General features: G+C 59.7%; 2 protein-coding genes across 2 annotated transcripts; both read left to right on the forward strand.

The window, feature by feature from the left end:
- The first annotated feature begins 7,651 nt into the window (after positions 1–7,651).
- On the forward strand, positions 7,652–12,437 carry MRGBP (MRG domain binding protein). The gene is made up of 5 exons (XM_032461541.1): positions 7,652–7,877; positions 8,281–8,402; positions 10,459–10,540; positions 10,841–10,915; positions 11,411–12,437. The coding sequence occupies exons 1-5, from the start codon at positions 7,730–7,732 to the stop codon at positions 11,596–11,598; spliced, it is 615 nt and encodes a 204-aa protein (XP_032317432.1). The 5' UTR covers positions 7,652–7,729; the 3' UTR covers positions 11,599–12,437.
- A 432-nt stretch (positions 12,438–12,869) lies between these two features.
- Positions 12,870–15,367, forward strand: LOC116658029. Its single transcript, XM_032462334.1, has 5 exons — positions 12,870–13,011; positions 13,190–13,515; positions 13,928–14,038; positions 14,449–14,508; positions 14,749–15,367. The coding sequence occupies exons 1-5, from the start codon at positions 12,870–12,872 to the stop codon at positions 14,959–14,961; spliced, it is 852 nt and encodes a 283-aa protein (XP_032318225.1). The 3' UTR covers positions 14,962–15,367.
- The last annotated feature ends 104 nt before the right edge of the window (positions 15,368–15,471 follow it).

The raw sequence follows: 15,471 nt of genomic DNA on the forward strand, positions 1-15,471 counted from the left end.
AAGGACTCACACGGGAGCCCCTCTCACCTCCCAGACCCCACAGCTCGCCTCGTCTTCCGTGTTTGCTCTGCAGTTCCTTTCTCTCTGGATCCTCTTCCTGGACCACCAGAGATAATTGCTTTTGTGGCTTTTCATTTTTTTAAAATAAAAATAGCGGGGAGAGTGTAGCTCAGTGGTAGAGCACATGCTTAGCATGCACAAGGTCCTGGCTCAATCCCCAGTGCCTCCATTTAAAAATAAATAATATAAAAAAATAAATAAACCTAATTACTTGCCCCCTCCAAAAACAAAAACAAGCAAAAACAAAAAAGTAGAAAGAGAGTTGCTGGTGGGAGGAAGTTTAAACAGTACAGAGGGGGCAGAGCAGAGGCTGACATGGTGACAGCCCCTCCTGGCAGCACCTGGCTCTGTGCCAGGCTCCATCCTGGGCAGCATGTCCTCGCAGCAGCACGGGATGCCGGTGGTCCAGGCCCTGCTCAGGTCCCCCGTCGCCCTGGCCCACTCCCCAGGGGGCTCTGTCTCAGAGCTTCCTCCTAGTTCTTCTGGGGTGCTATGGTCTGAGTGCTGTGTGTCCCCCAGAATTCATGTGCTGAAAACCTAATGCCCAAGGTGGTATGTTAGGAAGTGGGGGCTTTGGGAGGTGAGGAGGTCATGAGGGTGGGGCCCCCATGGTGGGATTAAGTGCCCTGATACAAGGGACCATGAACAGCTGTGTGGCCCGGTCTGCCTTGTGAGGACACACGGAGAAGACCACTGTCTACACCCGGGAGAGGCCTCCCCAGGCCCCGACTGTGCCGGCACCCGGATCTCAGTCCTCGGCTCCCAGAGCTGTGAGGCGCCAGCCCGCAGTCTGGGGTCTCTGTTCTGCAGTGCAAGCTAAGACTCAGGGCGACTGTGAGGCCCTGGATCGGCTGGCACCTTTGCTTCTTGATGTTTCAACACCCCCAGGCTCTGAAAGATGGGAAGCCTGGGGCGTCTGTGCTCCCTCCCGGCCCCAACCCCCTCGACTCCCCTCGGCTGCAGCACTGTCTGCTGTCTTTCAGTGGGTGCCTTGCTCACTTTCCGGAACACGGTGAAACCTGTTTCTTGGCCGTCCGCTCTGCCTGCCCCCACCGAGGATGGTGTGACCCCCCTTCCCTGCCTGTCATTTCATCCCTACGTGGGGTCAGATCTGGAACTTTTGCCTCCCGCTCCACAACAGTCAAGACTTCCCCTTGGGTCCATCGTGATTTTAACCTGATAACGCTAACCAGCAGCATTTCAATGTTATGATGACAGAAGCATTATTTTTTGAGAAGCCCAGGGTTGTGTCTGGGCTCCAGGGGAGGGGACATGATTCCACCATGACCCCCCCATGAGGTGTCCAGTGCCCGCACTCCCTCTGGGTGTCACGTTTGCCTGTGTGTCCCGAGTGGCCTCCTTCCCGTGAGCTGATGGGCCCAGGGAGAGCCCGAGCCCCACAGCACGTTGTCCTCAGGCCCAGAGGAGACGCAGGCTGGCCGGGGCTCTGACCCAGCACCGCCTTCCTCGTGAAACCTGCTGATCCGAGGCAGCTGTCTCGCTGGCTGTGAGTGTCTACAGGCCGAATTCCTCTCCCTAAGCTCTGGGGTGTTCCCCTCGCCCCAGGTTCTGAGATGTCACCGGGGAGCCCTCTGGTGTCAGTCCTAGTGGTACACATGAGCCCAGTGCCCAGTTCTTTGTCCCCTTTCCTTGTGTCCATACCTGAGCCCCAGTCTGTACGCACCTGGGGCATGTGCTGACGACCCTCAGAGCCCACGTCTTCCCTCCTGCCGAGGCCCCCATGTCGCGGAGCCTGGCTCCAGGGAAGGGCAGGGCAGAGGGGACTTTAATTCAGGAGGACTTTTCTTGCCTGTGAAAAGACTTGCTCCTTTCTCACAAAGGCAACGACAGCCAGTCTCCACGTTGACCCAAAGAATCGTTTCCTTCTGTCCCTTGTGCACAAGGAAGCAGAGCTAGCCTTTGGAAGCTGGATTAATGGGGGCAGATTCCATCTTTTTAAATAAATTCAGCCCTGGTGAGTCCCGCTGAAACTGACTTGAGAGCCAGAATGATTGGTAACCCAGGCGCATTTCCAGACTGTCACATCAGCATCCTGCGGCGTTTCTGAGGTCGTCATTGTCCCAGGTCTCTAGGAGATCCCAGGAGATGAGAATAACAGTGGGAAATGATGCATGACTCGCCATCAGACGGCCTGTAAAAGCCTCATTAAAAAAAAAATAGAATGGGGCATGGGGCAGGGGGCAGGGCAGGGCCCCTCTGGGACGGGCGGGCACCCAGTCATCCCGGGGACAGGGGTCTTCAAAGCAGACGTCAATAAAACTCCAGCCTCTCGAGATCGAGGGTCTGCTCCTTGCCCCTGCTTCCTCCCTCTCCGAAGCAGGGTCACACCACACTGAGAAGCTGAGAGCATTGTCCAAGGTCAAACCCCAGAGCTGTTTTCTTGCTGAGGGCAGGACATCCTGCCCATGGCAGGGCACTTTCCCACATCTCAAACCCCACTCTCCACTGCTCCCCTTGAAGGGCACTCCTGCAAAGGGGTCCACAGGCTCCCGGAGCCACAGGAGAAGAGGGAGAGTCTGGTCCAGGGGCGGGGCCAAGGTGGGACAGCTCAAAGCAGCATCCAATCAAGGCCGCCAGCACCGCCATGCCACGCCCACCCGTGCAAACCCTGGCCCCACACTTGGTAGAGCAAACCAGTTACCCAGCGTTTCCGTGCCTCGGTTGTAGGTGCACAAAGAGTCCGTCCATCAAGGCAAGAGGTAATGGGCCGACTGCTGTGCACCCTCCTTGGGGTCCCCCTGCACCCACAGAACCAGGGCTGGAGAGCCAGAGCCTGGGCTCCCCTGGACCACCACAGCCCAAGCCCCTCAGTCCCTCCGCACGTCCTAGTCAGCCCCCGGCAGTGACAGGACCACCCTGCCCCTCGGGCACCCAGCTCACCTCAGCGGGAGGCAGACGGGATGCCAGGGATTCGGCAGGGCCCACGTTTCAAGACAAATCAAGCTGTTGACGGTGATTCGAGCAGAAGGAGTAGGATGGTCAGATTAAATGCAGGACGCCCAGTTAAACTTGAACTTCAAACAAACACTGAGTAGTTTTGGGTATAAGTACGTGCGATATTTGGGACATACTTATACTGCAAAATCGTTCATTGTTTTTCTGAAACTCAAATTTAACGGAGCATCCTCTATTTTTACATGTTAAATCTGGCAACTCCCCCAAAGGAGCCAAACCCCTCAAGGAGTCAGGGGTGGCCAGCCGCTGAGCCTGTCTCCCCGGGGCTCCCCACTTTCCCTGAGCCCAGCTTAGTCCTGTAGGTGATGTGATGGGGACGGTAACGGCACCAGGACAGGTGCGGCCCACAGAGTCTCACCCAGCGGGCAGGACCAACATCCCTAGGGTCACCACAGCTGTTCCTCATGTGTCCGGTCTGGTGAATCAAACTTTCTTTTCAAAACGCCGTGACTGGTCCCTTCGTGGTGGGCCAGCTACCAAGGAACAGGAAACACCTTCGCTTGGTTTCTGCCTGCAGCTTTCTGAGACAGGCGCCCCATTTGGGTCCAAACAGTGGGTGGGATGCGCCCCCTAGAGGTGTGATATGAGGGCTGCAAGCCGAGGAAGGCGCCAGATGGGAAATCACCTTCCCGCCCGCCCCAGCCCTCAGCTGTCCTCCACGTTCAGGTGTCCAGGAGAGGCCCGAGGACAGGCCCTGGTTGAGCAGGTGGACGTGGGCGAGTGGGACCCAGAGCCGGCCTCCCAGCGCCAAAGGCGGCATCTCCCTCCCGAGTCAGTGATTCCCTCCCACGTCTTGGCGTGCGCACTGGAGAGGAGCAGCCCGCAGGGCGGTGCCAGTCATGCAGGGGCGGAGTCCACCTCCATGCCAGAGACTCAGTCAGAGGGGAAGACAGTGTGTCCAAGGGCAGGGGGACACACGGGGCAGTTGTACACATGGGGACGAAGGACACGCAGGGGCAGTTGTATATACAGGGATGGGGGACAGACTGGGACAGTTGTTTGTATATGCAGAGACAGGTCCTTCCACTGGACCTGATGCTCATGACCAAGAACCAAGTGTCCCCCCAGGGGTGGGGAATACGTGCCCTCTGATGAGTGGTGGATACCACCTTCCAGAGATGGCATCTGTTCCCCAGGCAAGAAACTCCAGTTGGTCAGAACACAGACCTGATCTGGGGAATGATTCACACTGGCCCAACTCATACAAGACTGATGTATAAACCAGAGGCTTACCCCTTTATTGACCATAAGAGAGATCCCTTTCCAGGGCCTAGGTGTTTCCTATCTGGGATCCAAGCCCCCATTCCTGGGATCAAGACACTTGGGAGGCCAAGTGCATCTTTTGAAGAAGATTTGGGCAACACAGATTGGGGTGGTTAATCCACCCCAGTGACTAAGGGAGTGCCTAGGTCAGTGCTTGGTCAGTTCACCAACAAACAGCCCTGTCAAGCTGCTGGGTGCTGGGCCCTGCTGTGTACTGGGTGGGGTCAATGCTGCAAAAGCAGACCAGCTCTGGCCCCCTGGAGCCGACTGATGGCCTGGCAGGGAAGGTGGACATTGAATGAGTGGTCACCAGTGACTTGGGACAACAAGCAGGTGATGTGGGTGCCACAAAGCACTTGATTGTTGGGGACCAAATGGACCCTCTTGTCCAAGAGTCAGAGGAGTCCCTGGGGTGGTGATTGTAGACCCAAGAGCTGAGATCTGGGCAGGGGAGACACAGGCAAAGGTAGGGGCAGGTATCTGTGGCCCCGGGGGCTGGAGGGTGCTTGCAAGAGGAAATCCAGGTGAGGGCACGTAGGGCCCAGAACAGGCCAGGCCTGGTGGGCTGGGGGGCGGGGTCACAGGCAGGTGGCTTCTGGAGGTCAGTTGCTGGCCCTGTCCCTGACTGTGGACCACGGCAAGGTTGCTTAGAAGGAGACTTTGTAGCATGTATGGGGCTGTAGTGGCAAAGTGGTTTATTCGTGACAAGAGCTTAGCACAGAGCCCAGGTTTCTGCCCAGCCTGGGTCTCAGTGTGGGCCAGGGGACACCTGGGGTTCCGCCCTCCACAGGTCTTCTCTCCCCGGCGCCCTTCCCCTGGCCTTTCGCCTCCTTCTTTTACGAATGAGGAATACACCATCTTTTCTCAAGAAGCAGACAATCTCACAATGTATGTGAATATCAAACCATTATGCTGTTCACCTGAAGTTAACAGAATGTTATAGGTTATAGCTCATAAAAAGTAATTAGATTTATGATTTCTCAATGATTGCAAATAATATATCGCATGTTAGATTTTTTCATTTAAGTTTTTGAATAGGCGGCTCACTTCCTGTAGGTCAAAAACCCTTGTGTACAAAAGGACACATGGGGAAGGGTCTCTCCACACCCGTGCCCCATCTGCCACTACTATTGTCTCTTACCTCCCGAGACAGAGAGGTACATGATAGTTTGATTGCAAAGTTTTTGTTTTTGTTTTTTTAATACAAGGCACTTTTAGCTCTTTATTCATTATCTGTCAATTCTTATTTCCCTCTCCCGGGGCTTACTCCCTCCTCACCACACACGTGTGCACACACGATTGCACATGGGCACACACCCACCCCTCCCCCACCACGCACATTATGCCGACTTCTCTCCCCAGGAGCCTCTCTGGACGCTTCCTCACTCAACCCACAGGGTGTGCCCACCTAGCCCCTCCCTCATTTTACACGGGAAGGGCAGTGAAGCCACCAGGTCTGCTATGCACCCAGCATCTCACACACATGGGCCAGAGGGATTTGGCCATGACACTTGTCCCATTACTCTCCTTGCTCTATGCAGGTGGGATCTGGCTCCGAGCACCCGCTGTCAGATGGAGTGGAAACTCAACGTCTTTTCTACTGGGAGAGGGGCTGCCCATCCCCCACCCCTCCCAGGGCCCTGAGCTCTAGGTGCCCAGAACATCCAGGGAAGCCCTGGGTCTTAGCCTGCCCCTGCCAGTGCGTGTCCAGGCCTTCGAGGACCCAGGGTGGGTCGGGGAGTAGTGTCTGAGCCACTGGGTGGTGCACTGAGATCAGGAGCAGGGTCTCAGAGTCAGCACCCTCCTCCACTGGCACCAATTCATCCAACCTGTCTGTCTGCATCAAGTCTGACTGCCAGATACACATTCCAGGATATGCCTGGAAGGAAAGGAACCCTGTCTCTGTAGACCACAGCCCCGGGCTGAACCGCTGCAGGTGCAGCAGCCACCAGAGAGGACTGAGGCTCAGCCTCCCGGCAAGGGGCATAAACAGGGACAGGTGACCCCGGGCTGGGTGGACGAGGCTGAGTGCAGTGAGAGAGGCACAAAGAAGGGCCAAAACTGCCCTGTGGGGCTTGGGAGGGGGGCTTCCTGGGGGACGAGGCTCTCCAGATTGCAGAAGGCAGGGCTGGGGTGGGGGATGAGAAGGCGAACCTGGTGGAGCAGCAGGGACCATGAGGTGCCTGAGGGGTGGGGGCGCCGTCAGTTAGCAGGTACTGTGTGACGGAGCTTGTGTTGAGTGGCTGTGGGCCATGCTTCTTTCCGGCCTGAGGCGAGCCCCTCTTGTGGGTCCGAGAGAGGAAAGGTGCACAGCCCAGCCGGAATCACAACGTGCAGCCACATTGTGGCTCACATGACGTCTGGTGGCCCTGGGCCGCTGTGGAATCCTCTCTGGGCCATGCCTCCTCGCTTTGTGGGGACCCGCATCGCCAGCAGCCCCCTTCACAGACAGGAAGCTCTGGGTCCACCGAGCCGCCCCAGGGGGTGAGGCTGGCAGGAGGCTGCACGGCCAAGGGGCATCGCTCACCAGTGTGGGTCCAAAGGTTTGCTGTATGAAGCCGGGGAAACCCAGCCCCGGTAGCACCCCCGGGAAAGGTCCCACTGCACGGAGGAGGAAACTGCGGCCTGAAAAGGCGCAGCGCCTTGCCCGGCTCGCACAGCTGGCAGGTCGCAAAGCCGGAAGGGGAGCCGGAAGCCCGAGGGGAGAGTCTACGGCCGGCGGGAGGCGAAGATCGCTCCGGGAGTTGGGCATCCGCCCGGGCACCGGGCGGGCGTGGTCTGGTGGGAAGGGGCGGGGATAGGGCGTGGTGGGGCGGAACCTGAGGCCTTGATTGGGCGCCGCTTTGAGCTCATCGGGTCCCTCCCCCAGGCCGGCTGCCCCGCCTTGGCCCCGCCCCCGGGCCAGACTCCGCCCAGGCGTGACCCGGGTTAGCACTCCAGGGCCCACCTGCGGGTCACCCTGGAGGCCCGCAGGCTGGGCGGCTGGGCCAGGACGGTCAGCCCCGAGCCAGGGGTCAGCCTCGAGCAGTTGAAGCCCTTGGAGCCCACACTCGCAGGCATTGTCAGTTGCCCGTTCTTTTTCTTCTTAGCTGCTTTATTGAGGTGTAACTTGCAATTCTGCCATTTAAAGCGTACAGTTCAGCGGGGTCTACCCAGAGCTGCGCAGCCATCGCCACAATCTAATTTAGGGCATTTCCATCCCCTCCCCAAACACTCTTTCCGGTCATCCGCGGGCTTTGACGGCGCTGCGCTGCGGGACCGGGCCGCCAGGGGGCGCCGCGACCCAGCCCTCAGCTGCGCTTGCGCCGGCACCCCGCGCGAGCCCGAGAGCGAGCCCCCTGAGCGCGCGCGCCCGCCCCGCCAGTGCGCCTGCGTGGAGCCCGTGGCCGCGCCCGCTCCCGCCGGGGGCTCGTCGCTGGGCGGCCGGGCCATGGGGGAGGCCGAGGTGGGCGGCGGCGGCGCGGCGGGCGACAAGGGGCCGGGGGAGGCGGCCACCAGCCCGGCCGAGGAGACGGTGGTGTGGAGCCCCGAGGTGGAGGTGTGCCTCTTCCACGCCATGCTGGGCCACAAGCCCGTCGGTGAGCGGAGCGCCGCGCCGAGGCCGCGCACCCGCGTGGGGGCGGGGCGGCCGGCAACGGCCGGGGGCGCGCGGGCCGGGCGGGGCGGGGCCACCTGCGCCCGCACCCCGCCGACCCCTGCTCCCACCTGCGCCCCCCCACCCCTCCCCTCCTGCAGCCCCGCCCCCACCCCCTCTTTAGTCTCCCCCTTCTGACCGCTTCCTCTTCCTCTCTCCGCCTCTCCCCCTCCTCCCTCCCCGCCCTCCTCCCCGGCCCCCCCACACCCCACCCCTCCCCCTCCCCCTCCAACCTCAGCTCCCTCTCTCCCGCTCCCTCTCTCCCTTCTGTCGCCCTTCTCTCCCCTGCCCCCCACCCTGCCTGCTGGCCCAGCCCTCGCCCACAAGCTGACCCCTTCCTTTTGCAGGTGTGAACCGACACTTCCACATGATCTGTATCCGAGACAAGTTCAGCCAGAACATCGGTCGACAGGTCCCATCCAAGGTCATCTGGGACCATCTGAGCACCATGTACGACATGCAGGCGCTGGTGAGCTGGATCCCTCCTCCCCAATCCTCCCGAGGCCAGAGCTCCTCCCTCCCCCAGACAGAGCCCCCTCCATGCCTCCTTTTCAGGTCTGTGCCAGGCCCTGTCCTCGGGGAGGTTGATGGCTGGGGTGTCCTTAGGGAGGTTAGTCGTTAAACAAGGTAGCTCTGAATAGTTTTACAGAAAACGCAAGCCTAGTGCTGGTAGGTGAGTATTACATGGGCCCTACTTGAGACTGGGTGGCCAGTTAGTTAAGATCTAGCTGGGTTTAGCTGGGGAGCTGAGGCCTGTGGGAGGGGCTCTTAGGCCATTGTCAACCTTATGGGAGGTCCCCACATGCTGCAAGCAGGAAGGTGACCAGATCTGAGTCACGTTAAGATGAATATGATGGCTTCTGTGAGAACCAGACATCCCAGGCTTCACGGAATCCCCAGCTAGCCGTGTCTGAGGGCGAGCAGGTTAACTTGGTCACCAGGATGGCCTGAAGAGACAGGTGGTCACCCCTGGCAGAAGAACAGCAGGTGTCAAGGCCCTGTGGCAGCAGGCGCTGGGGTGCAGAGGAGGCCAGAGTGTCCGGAGAGTGGGTGGGAGTGGGGGTGTCAGGTGACCAGCAGGTGGGCGTCTGTGCTGGGCTTAGGGAAGCTCCTGCCTCCCTGCTGGACTGGGGGCTCCACCAGCACCCCCAGCCAAGACCTGGTGCATATCACTGTGGCAGGGAGTGAAGTCTTTTGCAGCTCCTTGTCAGAGCATAGAAAGGAGATAAAGATGACAGCTGTGCCCTGGAGCTGACTGCCTGGACCCCAGTCAGCACCCTGGCAACTCGAGGACAAGCCACTTAACTAAAGCAGGCCTCCAGAGGGGTTGTGCCCACCAGTCAGGCCTCACTCCACATCTAGCTGCTTGACTGGCTCCCACGTCTGTCATGTTGTGGGCTCACCTGATCCCCAAGCACTTCGTGTGTGTAGACCCCAGGTTGGGAGTCAGAAGCTGGATACAGAGATGAGTGTCGCAGGGTCCTGTCCTGGGGGAGCCCCTGGTGCAGTAGGAGAGACAGACAGACAGCACGGAGGCTGGCTCAGAGGAGCCCGGGGGCCTGTACAGGACCCTTGTGACGCTCAGGGAGCTGCAAGGTGCCCCCTTTGCCGGGGTATCAGCCCAGGAAAAGCGGCCCTTCCTTCTTTTCCTTAGACCCCTGCACTGCTGCGGGGCTGATGCCAGAGTCACCTGGGGTCTTGCAAATACGAGTCCCTGGGCCCTACCCACAAGGTGACCAGCAGGCCCACGAGCTCTCAGGGTTTTTGAAGCTCCCAGATGTTGGTCAGCACGTTTACACACTGACCACCTGGCTTATAAATGCAGCTCCCAGGTAGCCAACTGGAAGCCCCATCTTCAGAATCTCCCTCCCAACTCCGGGACCCTTCCCACCAGGTCACCTTTCCCTTTGTCCAGTGTTCGGATTTCCAGGGCTCTGTCCCCTGCATGTGTGACCTGCAGGACCGGTGGAACCCCCCCTGATAGGCGTTCAGTGGTGCCTTCCTCCGTTTTGCTTTGCTTTTCTGGTTTCCACGGGAGTGGCTCTCCCTCCCGACACCCTGGCTCCTGTCCTTGCAGACAGGACCAGAGGCACCGTGGCCTTCCCTCAGGGCTGTCCCAGCCTCTGAATGCACTCTCCTGGAGCGAGAGCACACGTGGCCAGGCCGGGCCAGCAAGACACCTGCTGCCTGATTCTGCCCCTGGGGGCGGGGCCAGCAGGTGGAGCTGCCCAGTGTCACCTCAGATGACACGAAGCCCATCTTCTTCCCTCATGACCCTTGCCTGTGGCTCGTGCTGTAGTTTTGCCTTGTCTGGTCTGTGTGACAAACCCAGCCCCTCGTAGACCTTACCAGAGAAAAAGCAGACAGTCTCCCCCACCCCCAGCACGTACCTACCCCTGCAGCCCCTGAGACATTCACCTGTGTCGCTGGGTGCTTCTGAGTTGGCTCTTATACATCTTGAGTGACTTGCTAAAATCGCTTCTTCTTTGCTCCCTAAAAAAACAAAATGCCCTGTTTGCCATCAGCACGAGTCTGAGATTCTTCCATTCCCAAATCCAGAGAGGAACTTCGTCCTTCCAGAAGAAATCATCCAAGAAGTCCGAGAAGGTGAGATTGGGCGAGGTCAGATTTGGGAGCTGGGTGAGGCCGAGGGCAGTGGTGCTGGGGGTGGTAAGGGTCACTGGCTGGGTGGCGCTGGGTCCTCGGACTGGGAGGCCTGGGGAGCTTCTGGGATTCGGGAGGACTTGTTCGAGAACAGTTGGCCTTCTTTTAAAAGCATCCTGGTGGCAGCTGAGACCCGTACACGCCCCCCAAGTCGGGAGCAGTCCCTGGCCTGAGCCACCGCGGGCCGGGCGGGGCCGCTTTCCCACCACCGCGGGCTTTAGGTCACAGCCGTCTCCCCCACAGGAAAAGTGATCATTGAGGAGGAAATGAAAGAAGAAATGAAGGAAGACGTGGACCCCCACAACGGGGCCGATGATGGTAAGTGCGGAGCGCTCCCCTCCCTGGGGCCCCGGGAGGCACAGCACCCCACCTGGCAAGGCCTCCCCGCGGGGCACAGCCACACGCCCGTGCACACGCAGCCAGGGCCCCCCCCCCCGTCTGGCTCAGCAGCTGAGAGGGCAGCTTCCATCTGCAGAGCCTCACGCGGGGAAGGCACGCACGTGGCCAGCAGGTGGAGGGACCAGGGCGGCCCTGGGCCGGGGACCTGGGAGGTGGACGTGCAGTGAGGGGTGAAGGGAGCGCCGCGTCTCGGCGCCGGTGAGCTCTGGAGAGCAGACGGCGCGGCCGGGCCTCGTTCCTTGCGGGGGCAGGCACGTTGGCGGCCAGTCCTGCAGGCCACACGGGCGCCCTCAGCTCAGGAGAAGCCTTTTGGGGTCAGTGTCATGTGTGTAGGTGCCAATTTTTTTAACCGAACAGGAAGATGAAATAAAATTTTGGATATTCTGTTTTCAGCCAAATGATTTTGTCTCCCAGTTTTTTCATCTTCAGGAAGCTTGGGGAAAGCAACAGAAAAGTCCAGCAAAGACAAAGACAAGAACAACTCAGACTTGGGGTCCAAAGAGGGGTCGGACAAGCGGAAGCGCAGCCGGGTCACCGACAAAGTCCTGACCGCCAACAGCAACCCCTCCAGCCCCAGCGCAGCCAAGCGGCGCCGGACGTAGACGCTCGCAGCGGGCGGCAGGGGAGGGCGGGTGGGCACCCTGGTCACCAGCGGTCAGTGGGGCCACGTGCCGCCGGCCCTGCTGCCTGCCCTCGGGTGCCAGAGGCCCCCGTGTTGCCGTTCAGACTATCTGGGCTCGGAGGCCCCAGCGACCGGGATGAGCCTGCTCAGATGCCCGGAGCCAAGGGGGTGAGCCCGGGCCATGTCTTCTCTGGACACATGTGGCTCCCGTGACATCGGCTTGGCCACGCCTGTGCCCACACTGGCACAGCCTGAGGACCAGGCAGAGTGCAGGCGGGGAGGCAGAGACCTGGCACAGCAAGCAATAAAACATCGACCTCCCCCTGCTCTGAGGGGCACTGGCCTTCCCGTCTGTCCGTCTGTCCGCAACGCTCTCTCAACTGACTGCGATCTCGGGAGAGCATCAGGCCGCAGGCCACGGCCCCTCCACCACCCAAGAGACTGAGAACTGGATATTTTGCCTCATTCACTTGTACTGTAACGATGTATATAATTTGGTTGGTATTTCACTATTTAATTTTTAAGGAGCCTATTTTACTAGTGTTTTATATGAAAAAAATACTGCAAAAGTTAAACTCGTGTTGTATTTTTTCTGAGCTGTTTTGTTTTAATGTAACGACTACTGAGATCCTTTCTGCTCAGTTTTTATATGCCAGATACAGAGAATTTGTAGCGGTTATTTTTGTATTAACGAGTAACTTGCAAACAGACCAAATGAGTGGGGGGCGGGCAGGACGGTGGGGCTGTCGCAGCCCGGGCCAGGAGTTGACTGAAATCCACTTTTGTTTGACTGAAGGATATTAAAGCACAAAAAAGCAACTTGGAGTTGTGTGATTTTGATACCAAACTAAGTTAACTTTTTCTATAATGAGAAGTTTTATTTTTCCAAGATTTATAACTGGAGCTGTACTTCGCTGTACTTGGCTCACTTGATACAATGTGCATACAAACTAGGAACAGGTCCAGGCGTTACGTTGTTGCCTGTGGCCACCCCTCCACGTGGAGACGAGGCGGAGCTGGCGTCTCCTCCCGACTGGACGCGAGGCTTCGGCCTGTGATCATCTTCACAAAGGAGGGACCGGACCTGCCAAGTGAGAGGAGGCACTCTCCCTTCAGCCAGACACCGCGCCAGCTCAATCTGAGGAACCAAGGAGACTGAAGACAGCTGCCCCCCCACCACTGGGAGCAGGAGGTCAGAACTCGCTGAGCCCATGAGGCCAGGCCAGGAGCCCACCTCGGGGCCCTGAGCACATGGCTGGCGTCCTGATTCCCCAGCCGGGCCTCCGACAGCTGGCACAGCACGTCTCGTCGGAGCTGCTGATCCTGCACGGCCGCCGGCCTTCCTGCTCCGCCATCCTGTGCTGGAACCTAGGGCAGAAGCTTGCACCCCATGGTTAGACCCACTGCTCGGGGGCCCCAGGGAGTGAGTCTTCAACAGAAGATCACACCCTCAACGGTCACCTCCTGCTGCATGGAGGAGAATCTGGATGGCACCCAGGAAGGAGTCCGTGGCCACCACTGCCCCTGCACACCCTGGCCTCTCCTCTCCATTCCTAGATGGAGCCCATGAGCTCTGCCGCCAGACAAGCTCAGGGGACACCACGCTCACCCCAGGTGCCCAGACACAGGGTTCTGTCACCTTTCCCCGCTGCGTGGCAGGCACCGTGGCCTGAGTGCGTCAGAAGGAAGAGGAGCGAAAGTCGGCAGCGTCGCAGAGAGAACGCACCCCCACCCCAGGCCTCCCTCTCACTGCCCTCACCCTCCACCCCCTGCCCAGCGCAGCAGCGAGCCGTCCGGAGTGCAGAGCCCACAGCTGGCGTCCCAGGCTGCAGAGGGAAGACCTGGGCTAAGCCCCAGAGATGAGCTCTGGGCAGACCATGCACAGAAGCAGCTAAAGGTGCGGTTGGGTGTGACTGTCGCTTGTAAGGCTGGGCGATGTCTCAGAAAACCCTGGTGGAGGAGGGGCTGGTGGTCCTGGCCCTGGCAGCAGGCAGCAGTGGGAAACCTGTGCTTTGAGCGCGGCCAGGCTGGGGCTGTGGCAGCCTCACCTATACCGCACACGTGTCTGTTTCCTGGGGCAGAGGCGGGCAGGGCCTGCCCACCCAAGCGCTCTGGGGGTGGCTTAACCCTGCAGAGTGCCCCCAGAGCCCATCAACGCCTCCCTCAGAGGCTCCCAGCCCCCTGGATGTCACTGCGGGTTCTCCAAGGCTGGCTGCAAATCGGCCCGGGAGCAGGCCAGGCCCACGGCGCAGTCTGCAGAGGGCCAGCCCCGCTGGCTGCCCACAGCTACTCTGTTCCTCGCTCCTCAGGAAACCTACCCTGGCCACAACTGGCAAAAATGCCCAGAACTCCATACCTTTGGGGGAGTCACCACTGTCCTTTCACAAAGCGAGATAGCAGGACACGCAGTTTCCACCCAGGTGAGACTGTGCCCGGGGCGGTGCTGGAGGTGGATGAGCCCACAGGGAGTGAGCGTCAGCACAAAGAAAGGTCTTCAGCCGCACCCACGGCCAAGGTGGGAGGGTTCCCGTCAGCTCTGGGCTGCTGACAGCTGCACAGCTCGAGGAAAGCCACGTCCCCGGGGAATGGGCAGCCTGAGGCCTGTTCACTGGCTTGCCGGGCGGGGAGAGGGCAGCGTCCTGCGGGGAGGGCTGGGCCGTCTCCCTCTTCTCACTCATCACCCCGCAGGGGGCTCGCCCAGGAGCCATCCTCGTGGCCCAATCTGAAAGCCAGACCTAGATTCCAGATATGCTTTTTTGAAACAAAGCGGTATAGTAGTTACAGAAGAAGAATTTTAGCTGGAGTGGCCACTCTCAACTTTCGTTTCCAGTGGTGGGGCACCAGCTTTGCTGGCTTCCTATCGCCACCCAGCAGGTGTCAAAGGCAGAGGGTGAGTACGAGACCCACAGTTGCTGGGGAACATGCAGCTGAAGTGTGTCTGAAGTGGGTCCCTGTACGTGAAGAGGGAGTGCCAGCAGCCACTTCACAGGCCCAGAGAGAGCCCCTCGGGGGTGTTTAACTGGCCTGGGTCACCTGAAGAGGACGTCCAGGCATTTCTGTCTCCATGTTTGGCCTTTGTGAGGGGCCTCGCCCTCCGTGCAGGTGACTCCTGCTTTCTTGTAACCGTTAGAATGCGACCAAGGGGCAGGAGGTCAGGCCCGCGGAGACGTGGCACTGCGGGACTCTCAGTCAGGAAGAGACTTCTGCTGGCCTTGAAGAAACAAAGTGCCCGGCTGTGAGCCTTTGGGGGGACACGGACCTCCGTCCTGCTGCCTCAGGAAGAGGAGTTCTGCCGACAGTCCGAGGGAGCTTGGAGGCAGGTGGCTCCCCCAAGGAAATCTGAGGAGACAGCAGCCCCAGGCGACAGCTGGAGGGCATCCTGCTGGGGGCGGTCCTTAGTGGGGGACATCTGCTATGGACAACATCCGGGGGGCACCCTTCAGAGGGACGTCCTCGCTGAGCTCATCCTGGGTGGGGGGCATCGTGGTAGGTGATATTGTGGGGTGTTCTCCTGGGGGCAGGGGTCCTCCAGAAGCATCCTCCAGAGGGCATCCGGGGCTACATTCTTCTGAGGAGGACCCCCTCCAGAGGAGGGCCTTCTTCAGGCAACAGTTCTGGCCATGGAGGGGGCAGGCATCCTCCGAGAGAGAGCCCTGCAGGGTGGGGACCTTGGGGCAGAGAGGAGTCCTCCAGAGGGAGGTTCTGGGGCAAGGGGAGAGAGATTTTCTGGTTGGTGGGTTTGCGGGGGCACAGACATCCTCCAGGGGGACATCCTATTCTAGGGGATCCTCGCAGGAACATCCTTCAGGCGAGCATCTTTGGGGGGCCCCTCTCCAGGGAGAAGTCGCCAAGG

This window comes from Camelus ferus, chromosome 19, assembly GCF_009834535.1.
Source record: "Camelus ferus isolate YT-003-E chromosome 19, BCGSAC_Cfer_1.0, whole genome shotgun sequence".
NCBI classification, from domain to species: domain Eukaryota; kingdom Metazoa; phylum Chordata; class Mammalia; order Artiodactyla; family Camelidae; genus Camelus; species Camelus ferus.

Excerpts from the sequence above, each read along its gene's own strand:
- MRGBP (XM_032461541.1), top strand. The coding sequence starts at position 7,730 with ATGGGGGAGGCCGAGGTGGGCGGCGGCGGCGCGGCGGGCGACAAGGGG. Across the intron at positions 10,541-10,840 it reads CATCCAAGAAGTCCGAGAAG|GAAAAGTGATCATTGAGGAG; the intron begins GTGAGATTGGGC and ends TCTCCCCCACAG. Across the intron at positions 10,916-11,410 it reads CCACAACGGGGCCGATGATG|TTTTTTCATCTTCAGGAAGC; the intron begins GTAAGTGCGGAG and ends TTTGTCTCCCAG.
- LOC116658029 (XM_032462334.1), top strand. The coding sequence starts at position 12,870 with ATGGCTGGCGTCCTGATTCCCCAGCCGGGCCTCCGACAGCTGGCACAG. Across the intron at positions 13,012-13,189 it reads GCAGAAGCTTGCACCCCATG|CTCTGCCGCCAGACAAGCTC; the intron begins GTTAGACCCACT and ends GGAGCCCATGAG. Across the intron at positions 14,509-14,748 it reads GCAGGTGTCAAAGGCAGAGG|AATGCGACCAAGGGGCAGGA; the intron begins GTGAGTACGAGA and ends TGTAACCGTTAG.